The 16,751-nt window shown below is 39.2% G+C and overlaps 1 protein-coding gene across 7 annotated transcripts in view; it reads left to right on the plus strand.

Moving 5' to 3' along the window:
• The window catches only part of snx29 (sorting nexin 29), a gene marked incomplete at its 5' end in the record, with an annotated part of 85,837 nt that overhangs the window by 25,611 nt on the left and 43,475 nt on the right, over positions 1 to 16,751 (plus strand). For all 7 annotated transcript variants that reach the window (XR_013787755.1, XR_013787756.1, XR_013787757.1 and 4 more), the window contains 2 exons: positions 8,150 to 8,256; positions 15,404 to 15,520. Coding sequence is in view for 4 of the 7 variants with exons in the window: in XM_079476383.1 (XP_079332509.1) it covers positions 8,150 to 8,256; positions 15,404 to 15,520 (224 nt within the window). The remainder of the gene's footprint in view (positions 1 to 8,149; positions 8,257 to 15,403; positions 15,521 to 16,751) is intronic.

Consider the following 16,751-nt stretch of genomic DNA (forward strand, 5'->3'; position numbering starts at 1 on the left):
TGAGCATTTGTTTCCTTTGCAACTTTATAGTGTTAATTTATCTGCTGAAATAACTCCACCTTATTGTGTCTGTCCATTTAAAAAGATCAGTGCCTTTGCTCTACATTGCAACGGCATTTTAAAGAGTTGAAAAGTAAATCAATGGCAGACACAAATTATGCATCTTGAAGCATCTTTACTTGCCAATTCTAGTGTGGATCTGTGTTAGACACCTCTTTTGGTGGATTTTTATTCATAACTTGTATTGTTCTTCTGGTCATTGTGAACTGTCAAAGTGTGCCATTGTAAGAGCCGCATAACAATTCTATAATCATTTGTAATTTTGCGTTTGACAAAACCGCACCACATGGAACAAACTGAGGATGAGTAAACAAAGACACAATTTTCTGTCAATTTCAGAACAATTTCTTTCGTTTCTTTGTTTTGTCTTGCAGCCACTGTTATTAGTCTGCAGTGACAGATTCTTCGCAGTGATACGCACACGGCATATGGAGCAGTGATGTCACAGGCCCACACAGGCGTGGTAATTACGAAGGCCATACGCTTCCTCTATATTACATTTTTAGATTAGTGCCGAAGCCCTCTGGATATAGAAAAGTATCACATAAAAATGCTCTGATGCGTTTCCTGCTCGGGGTCGAGCGGATGGACCGTAATCTCTCCACTTGAAAAGAGTAATTCTCAGTGAAATTGCATGGAATAGCATCTTTCTCAGGGGTTGCTTTGTGATGACCTCGCTGTCGGATAAACAACGCGATTAAAAATGGAAAGTTTAGTGGAAAGTTTGTTTTGCGTCAGTTGAGATATTGACAATAGAAACATTTTATTGTAATAATATCTATTTAAATGCGTTTAATACATTTACGTATATTCATTTGGTACATATTTTTATCCAAAGTGTTAGATTTATGTCCATTCCCTGGGATTTGTAAATTGGTATCTTAATTCAGGTTTCACAAGATGAAAATGCTCATACATGAAAGTGAAATACCACGTAGTTTGTGTCCTCGATCAGGTGGTCGTATACATTTTTTTGTTGGGGGGAAGTCACTAGTCGTTCAGAAATTATACAAATTTTATTGGTTTCTCGGTCACTATATTTACCCCTATTAGATGTTTATGAGCACAGCTGGCCATTTTAGAAAAAAAAGCCAAAAGGATTGTCTGGAGTTCAGTCTTGTCACCCTGAAAGTGTTCACTTTGCAATAATTGCCAGCTGTCTGTATATTATTATACTTATTACTCAGCTGCTTACTAAAACATACAGTCACGGACATGAAATATTGATTTAATTTATTATGAGTGATGCACCGAAATGAAAATTCTTGGCCGGAGCAGAAAAAAAGCAAAAACGGAATTGTCAAAATGTGCTTTTTATATTTTGTAATACAATACAGTGTAATACAATATTACTTAAAATAAAATTGTGCAAAACAAGTATTCTAAATGTACTGTACTCTGTACCCCTACAACAAAATACTTCATTAAAAAGTGTCATTCAATATTATAAGTTAAACATATGAATAAACAAAAAATGTTGGATAACTATAGGCTACACTGCATAATGATTGAAAGAAAAAAAAACATCCCTGCAAGCAATTCTGACTGATAACCATTACAGTTCACGTCTTTCCTCCAAACTCCGCCCACAAACGCTGACTGTTCTCTCAGAAGGTGCACTCGTGGCCAGGATGCACAGAAGATACTTTGACAAGTTGTTTAGTAAAGGGAACTGTTTGCACGCGACTACGGTATTATATCAAAAGATGTCGCGAGTGGCGGTGCTACTCTCAGACTGCCCGCTCCAGTCTAAAGTACGCAAGTTCTCTGAGAATTTCAAGTTTTCACTGAAAATGTAACTCCATAATGTTGGCGTTAACCATTAGCTGTCTCGTAAAATAGTTACCAATTCCTGTGAGATCAATTTGGAAAGGACAGGGGTCAAATATACGGTTGACCGTACAACCTCATAATAAAATCAGAATCAAGTACTCTACACAACCAATGTAAAATAAGTACACATATGCACAGCTTTGTTTTTTATTGTTGCACAGTATGGTTTACATAAGCTGATTTGAATGCCTGTGGGTTGTAATTCATTTCCATCTCATAACCAGAAACCACCTATCTATAAAACTCCCAAAGTCTGATGTACTGAATCACTGTCTTCAGCTGGAGCCTGTAATTTAACTGTGTGTCAGAGGTGCTAAACCAACGGCCTCTCCTGTAGGTTTCATTTTCAGCTCTCTTCAGAGACTCTGTCCATAGTGATGAACGCTGGCCGTGGGTGAAGGCCATTGTACCCCAGTGTCAGACTGCAAGTTCTCATAATAGAGTGTGATGGCATCAGACTTACACTGGGTCTCTGTGCCAGCTAAGCCTCCTCTGTACTTCCCAAGACTCCAAATAGGAAATATCTAAATTACACTTGCTAATGGAGTGCAGAGATGACAATTCTTTTTTTCACGTCCTGCTGCTTGGTTTTTAATTTTCTATCAGGGACATCTTGCATATTTGAAATGAAAGGCTTTCTCTCATTAACTATTTAAGAGGAAAAGTGGAGATTCGCAACCGGGCACCCCATGCACACGCACTCAGCCCATTTCTTCTGATTTTACTGTGCGTTTCCAATCTTTTAATATATACAGGAGGACATTAATACCTTATGTTCACGCCCTAGTTCAGAACACAATACATGAAGGAAATCAATAATATACTGATCAATCGCAAACATAAAGGGACAGTTCACCCTAAAATAAACACTCTGTCATCATCTCTCACCCTTGAGTTGTTCCAAATCTGCATTAATGTCTTTGTTCTCATGAACACAGAGAAGGATATTTGAAATGATATAGGGGCGAGTAAAAGAATACAGAATTTTTGGAGGAACTCACATTAAATGCGATTCTTTAAACTAGTTTTTTCTTATTTATCTATGAAACTAGTGGCTTGACTTTTGAATGTTACTGTATTGTGTTTTATTTGTTGTTTTTTGGGGGGAAGGCGTGAGCGAAAACAATTCCCAACTTTGCATAACCCTACTGTCATTATTTTTGTAACTCTTTGAACCGCGTTCCTGTATGCAAACTAAAATCTTTAGCAAGTGTGTAGCTCCTTACTTAAGTGTTATGTACATGCATATACTTGTTCTGTATAGCTTACAGATATTTCCATATTACTGAGTCGACAATTTGAAGAATACATCATACAGCATCTTTTTTTTTAGTAGCTGATTTCAGAATGCAACAATGTCTTTGCTTTTTTCACCAGATGATATTCCAACCTAACTATTTTATTAATTATTTTCACGAGGTTCATAGGAATTCACATGATGTGAATCTTGAAGCCCCTCCCCTAACCCCACCCCTAATAGTCACTGGAGCGAAAGTCGATCATACTAAAACGTAATTCACACAAATGAGCCACCGTGTAAAAAAGTAAAGAATTCCTAAGAGATTGTGTTGCATATTCTCAATTGAATCATCTTGCGCACATTATCGCCCATATACGCTGTGTTTTTCTCCTGGAATGAAGATTGAACGCATCTTCCCACATTCTCGCTTCGCCATCAATCCTGACAGGCATGAAGCCATGATTAGTTTCAGACGCTGTTTAAAATTCCCTCGCCATGTTGGAAAAACTTGCTTAATGTTGCTTCACGAGACTGGCGGACATTGTTTTTTTGCAGTTTTTTTCCTATTGGTTTTTTTGGTGGCTGCGTGTTGAAATAATTGATTTGACCTACTTTAACATTTCTCATTAGTCATCTGCAGGTTTATCAGGCGCGGTGCATTTAATTTAGGCAAATTAATCGTCTGTAGGCTCTGGTCCCTCTCATGGGGAGGGGCATTTCCCTTACCCGCTGTCAAGACTATTAACACAATAACCAAAAAGCAATTAGATTGACTTTTGGAAATGGCAGTCAATTACATTGACTGGAATTAGAGTGTTGAGTGTCCAATAAAGGAGCTTTCAGCAAATAACAACAAGCATCCCAACCCCCCGTATTTAATCGGCCCACAACGAACTAAACAACCAAAAAGCACTAGTTGGGAAACTGTGTCTACCTCAAGACTTTTTTAATGACGCGGTGAATGAATCACGGGTTATTAAGGCCACTAAAGGTTACAGGAATATAATTTGAATCTCAATTACGGTCGATTCGAGCCTGGGTCTTATTTGTACTATGCTATGGTGTTTTCAGAATTTCACCATTAATGAGCCCCAACAAACACTGGTTGTGTTGTCAGTGCAATTCATATTGAAGATATGTACAAATCGGAAGTGAAGAGAAACGATGGCTAGTTTTGTTTGGCTTTGTTTTCAGTCTTTTAAAAGATGTCTGCTGTGGTAAGACATCCCAAAGGAAAAGTCTTAGTTTTGTTTGTTGTGGTTTATTATACATGCTTACTCTGAGATATAGAAATGATCAATTTTTCACAGATTGTCAAGCATGGCCAAGTATTTACATCTGTCAGTTTTTTGCTCATGTCTGAGATTTTTTTTACATCGCATATTTTGGCTTAATGATGAAGAACAGAATCAAGATTCTCAAAATAAAGCTACGATTACAAGCTGGGTTATTTTAACCACAGTGCTCAAGAAAGAGATTTCTTGATCAAACATCACCATCTTTCCATCCCCTCATGATCTATTATAAGACAGCTTTACCACCTGACAATAAAATGGAACTCCAACAGTAGTGAAATCTCTTTGTTGTTGTGGATGTTGCACAGTATTTTGCATTTTAGCAGCATCGCCCAGCCCACCCTAGCCAAATATATATCTGTGTTGATGATGCAAGACTCAGCATCAGCATCGCCACCTGCAAGACAAACATCTCTGACCTCTTCCTCATTAATCTTGTTTTATCGCTTCCTGTAAGACGCGTGGCATTACTGTTATCAGGCTTTACTCATTTATTGATACTTGTTCTGCTTTTTCATAGAAGGGCCTAATCGCACACCCAATGCCCTTTCTTTGATGTGGGAGAAACCAGCTGGTGATAAAATCAGTTGTTTGGATTGAACTGCCTCAAGGATTTTGTTTTCACAAACCGGATGTGACCAGAAAATAGACAAGTATAACGATGAAATGGTAACAATTGCAGTGAAAATCTAAAAACTCCAGGGAAAGATTAACCTATTTCAAAGAAAAAAGCAGAACATTGTCATCCGAGTCTGACCGTGTTTTTGAGTTACTCATTAAAATTGTTGTTGTTGTTGTATAATCTCTTTCAAATCAGATTGAGGTCAGATGAAGGTGCTCAAATGTGATTGTGAGCAAAGTTCTCTACGGTTATTCTTTAAAACCCACCCTCCGTTTGCCCTCTTCAAAGTGTACAGTGTTAGTATGCAGTTTCACGTCTGGGCTTCAGATTGACTGCATCCTGTACTAAGTAAAGATCGTTGATGGAATGATACGCTGCTGTTATCTCAAGCAGTCTCGCAGGAAGCGACTGGTGCAATGATGGGAAAATAGATGGAGATTAGTTTGATCAACACTCTCATTAAGTCTGTGTATATTTTTTATTCTATCTTCATCACATCAGCAGGGACTTCGTTTCCATATGTCTATCAATGCATATAATGAACATTTACTCCCACAAAAGTATTCAGGGGTGGGCTTTAATATCCTGCGTGTCTTTATTCATATCTTTACAAGACGTGTACGCATACTTTTTTTTTCAATCCACCTTTCCTGAATCATACTTGATTATATGAATAATCATGAGGTTCTTATTGAAAGCAGATGTCATATATATATATATATATATATATATATATATATATAGCTGGTGAAAAAGATAAAAGGTTTTCGCTATTTAATATGTATAGCTATGTATTACTTTCAGATATGCTCATACTTATTCAATCGTTTTTCATACCGTGTTTTTATATTTTAACACTAGGGAATGTTTTTTCATTATATAAAATTGTAAACGGAGTATGAAAAATGACTTGAACTTGTGATACTTGATTGTTGTGCTTTTATTTTCATCGCCTGACTTTTTTCTCAAAATTCCAATTCTGAAAATTATAGAGATCAGCCAACTTTGGATAACAATAATTTGTTTTAGAATGGACTTGAGCTTTCATACGATATCAACATCTGTACCATATACATTTTCACCTTGTCTTGGGTTTTCCCAGATTGCATAACAAATGTTTGTTGAATCTTAAAGGGATAGTTCACCCAAAAATGTAACTTCTTTCATCCTTTAACTTACCTTCAGGTTGTTGTATACAATGATTTGTTCTGATGAACACAAAAAAGCCATTTGAAAGAATGTTTGTAACCAAACTTTTCTGGGTCACCGTTGACTACCATAGGAAGAAATACTACCACTGTAGTAGTCATTGGTGCCCCAAAACGATTAGACTTCAGATATTCCTTAAAATATCTTAATTTGTGTTCACAGAGCAAAGAAATGTATACATGTTTGAAACAACTTGAGGGCGAGCAAATGATAACAGAATTTTTGGTTGAGGTATCCCCTTAATGATAACCTCCACCAGCCCCTCAGGGCAGTCCTTACAATCTTCCTTTTCCCAATTCTGGGGTTGCTTTGTATCTTCATGGGCAATAAAACTTGTCCAACGCCCCCCCAAAAATATACTATTACAGCATGCCCTAAACAACATAAATAAAATAAAAATAAGGTCCAATTTTATAAGGTGTATTTCTGGCTGGCTCAATGATTTGCTAGCACAGAATAATCCTACACACAAGTTTTTCATTTGGCTCCACAGGACTATAACACAACGTTGTATGGACCAATTTAAGGGTGGCACAGTGTGAGAAACCTCAGACGTAGCAGTGCTTTATAAGTGCATGTATTATTAATGCTGTCAGCTGTGACTGTGGTCGACAGAAATCAAGGTTGAGCGGCACATTGGAGGTAATGCGAGTCCAGTCCACTCTTGCTGACAGTGGTGGCGTGTGAGTTAGTGGGATGTGTAGACTGTTGGCAGAGCACAGATAAGACTCAGCGCTGAAATGGCGGGCGGCTGTGTGCGGGTGAGGTGATAATGTTCAGGACTGTTGACTTGTACTGCGTGGATTTATTCCCGGCTTTATTGCAAACTTTTTTAGCTGAGCACCACCTCCTCCACTTTATCGTTACCCCGGCAGATATGCGCCCTATGGAGCCTTTGCGTGCATATCTCTGCTGTGCCGATGATGCATTCAACCCTCGATCACCCGGTGGTGTTAACTCCAGTCCCGTGCTGTCTAATCCACCAATCGCTGCACCTGAAATCAATCTCTCCCTCTCCATTTCTATACATATGCGGATTTACTTTCTCATTGGGAGAAGAAATGAGAACCTAACAGCTGTTCCGCTGAACGGCGGCCAGGTCCGGGGTTGATTTGTGTTCTTATTGCTTTGCTGGTTTCAGTTGGCCCGTGGTGCCTCAGGCGACGTTCGCAGTGCGAGAAGGTGCTGATTTTAATTGCGTTTTCAATTGCCGAAAGATTTCTTCCTGCTTCTTATAAGTTTAACATTTCATCCGTCACAGGCTGCTTTACTGGAACTAGATTAACTGGGAGGCTACAGTACTGCTGCATTGAAGAAAGCACACTTAAGTGTGAACACCAAGAAACTCCGATTTGATAGTTTACCCCATTTTTAAGCGACAGAGTTCAACCCAAAATGAAAATGTACTCATCCTCAAGTTGTTCTAAAGCTTTATATATTTTGTTCTGCTGAACACAAAGAAAGAAATTAGGAAGAATGTTCGTAGCCAAAGTGTTCTTTGGCACTATTGACTTCCATATTAGGAAAGAAAACTACTACGATGGTCAATGGTGCCCCAGAAGTGTTTAATGTCTTCCATTTGTTGGGCAAACAGGAAGTATACCTTTGAGCTCATGCTATTGGTCGAGCTGCAGGTTGAAATGTTAGATCACAAATATGTGTAACTTCATTGGGAAGCTACACATATGAATGGCTTTTGGTACAGTAGTTATTTATGTATATTTACATTTTATGTACACAAATACAATTGACAACAATTTTTCTAATCTTGAGAAAAATTAGTTTGTGTAATTTTCACATTTTTCTTTAAAAAATATGAAGACCTGTGTTGTATTTTTTTGTTTGAACTCTTTTTCTAACGCTTGTTACATTTTGTTCTCTCTTCCACAGCATTAATCATTCAGACGAATAGCGACGGTCCGCCTCCAGCCACACAGAACAAGTCTATGGCTGATATAGAGGAACTGGCTTCCACCTATGAGCGTAAACTCATCGAAGTGAGTAATTTCTGTCGTTTCCCCTGCAAATTCTAACCTCAGCCTTATAATAAACCAACCTAAATTGTTTTTTATTAATGTCAGTGGTGAATAATAATGACTTTAATATCGATTCAGTTTTCTTGCAGCATTTTGTGTTGCTTTTACGAAGGTGATGTATAGCTTGTTTAGGGCATCACGTAATACACCCGAGGTTCATTTTGAAAATGACCCTAATTTGAAAAAGGTCTTTCGTTGCCATAAATGTGTGATGAGTCCAACAGAGCAACATCTTCAGAACTGTCTGGACAATTGATAATGAATGTTTATGAATAATTCACACACTCTCTTTATTTCTATAAATGATTTCTAAAGCTACTTGTGTGCAGCATCCTTTAACTAATATGCTTCAGGCTCATGGTTCAGTTTTAGTATTTATGGGCTCATTTGCTTATTTTTTAAAGGTGCTGTGTGTAATTTGTTTGGAGGAGCTATTGACATAAATGCAATATCATATACATAACTATGTCTTCAGAGATGTATAGTCCTTACATAATGAAGTGTTATGTTTTTATTACAGTAGAATGAGGTATTTCTGTCTACATACACCGCATGTCCCATTGCATGGAATTCACAATGTTGTTTCTACAGTAGCCCTAAACGGACAAACTGGTCTAGAACGCGTTTCGTGAATACGTTATCTCCTTCAGCAAAGAAGCAAAAACAGACGACATCTCAGTGCTGTGTCAGCCGCTGTAGAGACTGCACTGCTCTCAGTCATCGAAGCCCTGAGACTGGCAAAAGCATCATCCATGTCTTCTGTGCTCATCCTACTGGATCTGTCTGCTGCCTTTGACACTGTCAATCATCACATCCTCCTGGCTTCTCTCAGTGCTATGGGTGTCTCTGGAATGGCGTTGCAATGGTTTGAGTCCTACCTCTCGGGTAGGTCATTCAGAGTATCCTGGAGAGATGAGGTCTCCGCGTCCCAACAGCTCAACACGGGGGTGCCACAGGGCTCAGTGCTTGGACCGCTACTCTTCTCCATTTACATGACATCCCTCGGCTCGGTCATTCAGAAGCATGGCTTCTCCTATCACTGCTATGCGGACGACACACAACTCTACTTGTCATTTCAACCGGACGATCCGACGGTCGCTGCTCGCATCGCGGCATGCCTTAGTGACATCTCGCTTTGGATGAAGGATCATCACCTGCAGCTAAACCTTGCAAAAACGGAACTGCTTGTGATCCCGGGCAACCCAAAGATTCACCACAACCTTGCCATTCAACTAGGCTCATCAACGATTACACCGTCCAGCACAGCCAGAAACCTGGGAGTGGTAATCGATGATCGGCTTAACCTCACAAGTCATGTTGCCAGCACCACCCGGTCCTGTAGATTCATCCTCTACAACATTAGGAAAATTAGACCTTTCCTATCGGAGCACTCTACGCAAATCCTAGTCCAGGCTCTTGTCCTGTCCAAACTGGATTATTGCAATGCGCTTCTGGCTGGACTTCCTGCTTGCACAATCAAACCTCTCCAGATGATCCAGAATGCGGCGGCAAGAGTGGTCTTCAATGAACCGAAGAGAGCGCATGTAACTCCGCTCTTCATCAGGTTACACTGGCTCCCTGTTGCCGCCCGCATAAAGTTCAAGGCTTTGCTCCTGGCCTACAAGACCAACACCGGATCTGCACCATCGTATCTCCACTTGCTAATGCAGATCTATGTTCCTGCCAGATCACTGCGGTCTGCAAAGGAACAACGACTAGTGGTACCATCCCAAAAAGGAAAAAAGTCACTCTCCCGTACCTTCACTGGATCTGTTCCACATTGGTGGAATGATCTACCTGCTGCTACAAGATCAGCAGACTCGGTTGCCATCTTTAAAAAACACCTAAAAACGCATCTCTTCCGTCAACACGTTGCTGATTGAGGTTTTCCTAATTCTCTTCCCTTTCCTTCTTAAAAAAAAAAAAAATAAATAAATAAAAAAAAAAAAAAAAAAAAAAAATACTAACCTCACTATTCTTAGCTTTTATACTGTGCTAGGCTTTAATGGACTAGTTTGATGCACTTATGTATTTTCGTTGCCTATGTTGTTATAATTGCTTCCAATGTTTCCTCATCTGTAAGTCGCTTTGGATAAAAGCGTCTGCTAAATGACTAAATGTAAATGTAAATGTGAAAGGGAGGGGTGGAGCGAGCCGTTGGTTGCAATTCACAAGCTCACCACTAGATGAATTTCATACACGAGACCTTTAACAGTTAAATACAGAGCAGTGTTTAATTTTGGTTTTGTTTGGCACACATACGTCTCTCTCATCTCCTGCTTGGATATGCAAAACACTTGCGATCTTCTCTGTTGACAAATATAGGATATTTATTTTGCTTTCTGCAGCAGCCGCAGTGAATATGAACCAAATGGAAATTTTATTACATTCGTGGTGTATTTATGAAACTAAATTCATATTTTCAAAGCCGTGCTGCTTTGCAAACTCAATCAGCCGCAGTCGTAAGTTATGATATAAAGACCAGCGTTTATGTCCATAAATCTAGTCAAATAATTGAGTTCACTTTCCATTCTATACCACGCGCAACAGTCCAAGGAGTCTTTGTGCGAAGAGTTTTTCTAGTATGTTTTACAACTGCCTGAAACACAGTAAATGTACCGTCTTAAATGCATGAAACGATTGTAGATGTCATCATTCCTATGAAACGGTACCAGAGGATCTCTCTGCCACCCACACGCTTTCACTCTCTTTCATATTATCACTGCGGGATATTCTGCCTCTATCTCAGTGGCTGTGCAACACTGCCGCACGCCAGTTAATGACTCAGTGGGACTTTAGGCTCGGAGCGTGTTCAAACTGCATGTTTTGCTTTGATCTCTGCTGGACAGGGGAAAACATTGGAATGAATTGTGTCTGGAGATCTGCGTCCAGAATGTTGCTGGATGATATATTTGTTTTGGTCAAGGGTTTCATGACGTCGTATATTTAATGTAATATTTATTATATTAGTATTTATTCATATTTTCCAATAATTTTAATTATATATAAATATTTATTTTTCTTAAATATGCACATGTTTATAATATATGTTTTTATAAATACAAAGTTTATATGCACAGTACACAGACATATTATGTAAACACAAACTTTCATTCTGAATGCGATTTATCGAGATATTGGAAATATAAATATTGGACATAAAATAATACATAAAAAATGACCGAATGCTGGCCCAGAAATTGTGTTAAAATAACCCAGCATTGGGTCATTTTAACCCAGCAGTGTGTTATGTCCAATATTTACCCAGCATGGGTCAAAAACAACCCAACTTTATTTTGGTTATGACTGCTTTAAGTCATAAAATCTAATTTTTAGATTGCCCATTTAAAGTAATTTTAATCAACATGTATCTTTTTCTTATTCTCCCGAATAAAACATACAACAATAAGATAAATGTTTTAAGTAAATTCTTTAAGTAAATTGAAGTTTGCTTTTCTCAGCCCATTAGCAAATAGCCTTTTTTGGTTAAACTAAATTACGTTTTGTTTGGTTTGTGCTTACAAGACAAACAACATTTGCCATTGTGGTGAGAAAATTTGAATGTAAGAAATGTTCTGTGAAAACATTTCTCTTATGCATTTGTTCAAACATTAATGAAGTACACAAAAACAGGTGGATTCTGACAAATGACATACAAGAGCAACAACATACAATTAAACAAGTGACCAAAAATTGTTGTTGTTTTGTGATTGTACATCCACCGATTCTGCAGTTCTGTAAATGCAGCATTCAAAACTAAGATTACTGCAGTTTTTCTCAGGTACAAGGGGCGGGATTTCATTAAACTTAGTTCTCCCTCTTCCCGTCTCAATGGCTGTGATTAATAACACGAAGCCCGCCTCTTGGAAACCCTTTTAAAGTCTGGAGAACCGGTCAGTTCAGAAGAGATGTGCTTGAAATCGCTCTTTGATGGGAGTTTTCATTAAAGATGTGGTGAATGATCAGCACAGGTTTGCTTGTGTACTGCATCCCCAGGGTTCAATCTTCACACCCGCTCTGTTTATTGGACCAGATCTCATTGTTTTCAGTGTGGTGGTAGAGGAATTCCTTACAGCTGGTGTTTTTGCTCCATTCTGGGGGTTTCAATATCTTATTTATTTTTGAGGATTTGCCATGCAGAGTCTTCTTTCACCCACAGGACTTTGAAAGTGAGGGGTGAGCGGTGGAGGTAGCTGTTGGTTGCAATTCAATTCAAAAACATGAAAATGATTTTGGTAGTCACTAATACTGTCAGTTTAGGGCAGCTGTGGCACAAACCTTATATTGGGTGGGGATGATCTAATACATTTTTCAAGCACTGCATATCTGATGGGGTTGTAATTGTGTATTACACTGAATGAGAATGAGGTGCGATGTTCATTAGCTTGGTTTGGTGTTTTTTGTGTAATGAACACCAATAGCAAACAAATTGTGTTAATGAACGCTGCTCGATCCACACACTGCAACTGGTTTTCAAAGCTTGCATTCTCATTATTCCTATAGTAAAGTTTCTGGTTTTCTATGTCGATTTCCCCATTCTTATTTCATCCCTGCTGCATTTTGATCCATCGGTTAGGATCTTGTTTTCCAAGCCGAAACTCTCTTTCCGTCAGCAAGCGTTTGCTTGGGAACGAAAGTGATGCCAGCACATTCACTGTCACACATTCGGTCCCCTCCCACTTCTCTCTCGCTCTGCATCTCTGACACCTCAGTTTGTGTTTGCTAAGCCTGTTCTCTAAGCTCAATTCTCCAACTTGTTTCACATCCAATTATGGATACAAGAGCGCCATCGGGCCGCACTTCCCCATCTCCCCAATCCCTTTTTGACCAAGACTGTTTTTTTCAGGACACTTGGCTCAGCATTTGTATCTTTGCATTGACAGCAGTGCAGACGAGCTGTAAGCAGCAACTGGATACAAAATGATAACAGTTTTGGGTCTCCTAAATTAAAGGAGTGTCACACTCCCAGTAGTTTTTGTATTCTCGCTTGTGTGACATTGCATAAATATCTTTAAGCCACAAAGCAGCTTAAATTTGTAAAGTTTTAATTAGTTTGCAGTCTAATTTCATTTCGAATGCAGTTCACAAGCTGAAAATCAGCGAAGCATCTGGCAAACTTGTCATTCGCTAAATATAATATCTCCTCTGCCGCTGTTTATCTACAAAAGCGTCTGGCACATAAACCAGGTGGAAATAATGAACCACAGAATCCTTGCGATTCATCTAACGCACCTCTCATTAAACGCCACCCAAATTCTCGTTCTTATCACGGTTCTTGGCAGATTATGAAACCGCACACATGCTTCTCTCCCTTCTTGACATTTTTCCCATTTCTGCTGGAAATTATTTTTTTGTGATGGTACACTTGCATGTTGTTTGTTTTCCACACAATTGTTTTTCTTTCATTCATGAAAAGGACTTATTGAGGAATACGGTGTCCCGATATCTGCGTCGGAGCGACGGGGCAGCCTATAATTACAGATACAGTGACACGTGTGGATTGGCGCTAATGGGGCTGGATAGGCTGACTAGAGTACGTGAACCTGTCGACTGTTTAGATCAGTTGTAGCACACGACAGCGCAGGTCGGAAATGAAGGACGCGGTGTGCTTTTTGCTTACTGAACAACAAACTGATTAGCTTCCTTGCAGAAAATTAATTGGGTTTCTTGACGCTTAAAATTAATTTCCATTTTTTAATGTCCTATTTGAAAACGGGGACAGATATGTATAAATATGATGAATGGGAATACTACAAGGCGTATCTGTGTTTGTCTGCTGGAGATGAATGAATCCTCCACACATGCTGCACATAAGCGCGTGTTTATAAATGAGCTCAGCGAGTGTATTGATCAGAGTGAAATATGGAAGAAATGCAGGGATTTTGCTTATTTCCCATATGAGGGTTTTGGAACGGGTCACTATTTTTGTCTTCGTCTATTTTTTGTCTGACTTCTTGTCTTTGGAACTTACAACCAACCACAACACGGCACGAGAACTGATAATCAAGTTTGATAAACATGTTTGATGTTTAATATACAGTTATGCATATCAGGGTTTTGAACCAATGAGACGTTGTGAGGAACGTTACTATTTATTTATTTATTTGTATAAAAATATTCAAATTGTGTTTACAGATATGTCTGTGTACTGTCTGTGTGTATTAATTTTGTGAATTAACACATACACATACATATTTAGCAAATATTGACATTTATTTTTTATTTTAACCAATAATTTTAATTATATAAAAGGGTATATATTTTTCTTAAATATATGCCTGTATGTGTATGTTTTTGTACACAGACATATATTATGTTACTTTTATTCAAGTTGTGAATAATCGTTTGACAGCCCTAAAAATAAATGAACAAAATATGGACAGTATGCAAGAAAGAAGAGATAAAAACTTTATTAATTAATATAAACACATGTAATAATGTTGAGTAGTCTTTTGCATTGGCATTTTTTTTTAGATTTACTGGGGACTCCTTGAACCTTCTGGAGCCCCTCCTCCCGGGGTCCCCAGTCCCCAGTTTGAAAGCAACTGGTCTTGTGTTATCTCGACATAAATACAGATAATTTAGCATTATGTAAATAGACACACATAAATACATATAAATGCAAGTTCACTTATTTTTTAAATGTCGATCTATGTAAAAAAAACATTTGAATTTGCATCCTAATTGAATTTATCAGGGTTTATCACTTATTTGTTTTTACTTATTCATGCTTGTTAGTCTGGCCAGGTGGGGCCCTGCTACCAGTACAAACTTGTCAAAAAGTGACACAATGCAGCCAACCCAAATACACCCCGACACAAGTTTTCCATAAACATATGAATGCGAGTGGGGAATGGCAGGCAGTAAGCTTCCTCCATGTCTGTGTCAGTTACTGTAAGTGACAGCTGACGAGTCACCTGGCAGGTGTGGGAGAGGCTTTAATGAGCAGCTACCGCTCGCCAACCAAACGCTTCCGCACCTGAGAGTCAAAACACATATTCAGCATGCCTTTAAAAATATGACACTTTCTACAAGCCTTTTCAAGGCAGCGGCCTGATCTCAGTGAGATTTTGCTGCAGTTTTGTCATCTGTGCTCGTTTTTTTCCAGGTCGCCGAGATGCACGGAGAGCTGATAGAGTTTAACGAGAGGCTGTACCGCTCTCTTATGGCCAAAGACAACCTGATCGGACATATGAGACAGGAACTCATCGACTTGCGCGGCCCGGTATGGACATGCAAACATTCACACACTCATATAACAGTACATTCATTCAGTGCTTGTTTACGCCTTCTCTATCTCTGCTCAACAGACACTCTGGACAGATCATTGTCTTTTATAGGTCTGCCCCGTTTTCCATCACCACTTATCTGTCTGTGCCAATATACCTTTACCCACCCATGTGACACAAACACGCATACACCTTGTATAGCTATCTGCATGACTAGACCTGTTTCTTTTGAAACAATGTGAAGAAAACGTTTATGATTTAAAAAATAAAACGTGATCGGTTGTTGTCAATGGTAAATGGCATGATGTGTTGAATCAAACAAACAGTTTCTTACAGTTCACCCAAAAAGAAAAATGATGTCATAATTTATTCCTCCTCATTTGGTTCATAGGACTCTTTCTCGTGGAACACTAGAGAAGATATTTTGAGAAATGTCTCAGTGGTTTTGTGTCCATACAATGGAAGTCAATGAGATCCAATGATGTTTGGTTACCAACGTTCCTCAAAATATCATCTTTTGTGTTCTGCATCCTCTTCTCCCTTCTTCTTCGGCGGTCACTCGAAACGAGTATGACTGTCCTCTCCGTCGGGTCGCCTTATTTGTGGATCCTCAGGTGGCTGTAAAGGCCGATCTGTGATCCACAGATTTTGCTGCAATGTTGACATTTGAGGTCCGTGGTGGTATGTAGTGGTGGAGCCCTTCTCTGTTTGTCCTTGCGGTGTTGCCGCCTTGCATCTGCGGCACGGCGGAGATCTGTTTCGTGGTGTGCTGCACCTTCCTGCACTGCCTTTCTCCAGTAGTCCCTGTTAAACACTAGATTCTCCCAGTCACCGGACGTGATGTTAAAATTTTTCAGACTGGTCTTGATATTGTCCTTAAAGCGTTTCTTTGGCCCACCAGGGGCTCGCTGTCCTTCCTTTAGCTTGGAGTACAGGATCTGCTTTGGGAGACGGTTATCAGGCATGCGGATAACATGTCCTGTCCATCGGAGTTGGATCTGCATTATGGTGGTAGTGATGCTGGACATATTCGTTTCCTCCAGAATACTGGAGTTTGTACGTCTGTCTTCCCAGTTGATCCTCAAGATTTTTCTTAAGGTTCTTTGGTGGAATTGTTCCAGTGCTCTCAGATGTCTGCTGTAGGTTGTCCAGGATTCCGCTCCATACAGCAGAGTTGGGAGAATCACAGCTCTGTAAACCAGGACCTTGGTTTCAGCCATCAGGTCT

This window comes from Barbatula barbatula (assembly GCF_947034865.1).
Source record: "Barbatula barbatula genome assembly, chromosome: 16".
Taxonomy (NCBI): domain Eukaryota; kingdom Metazoa; phylum Chordata; class Actinopteri; order Cypriniformes; family Nemacheilidae; genus Barbatula; species Barbatula barbatula.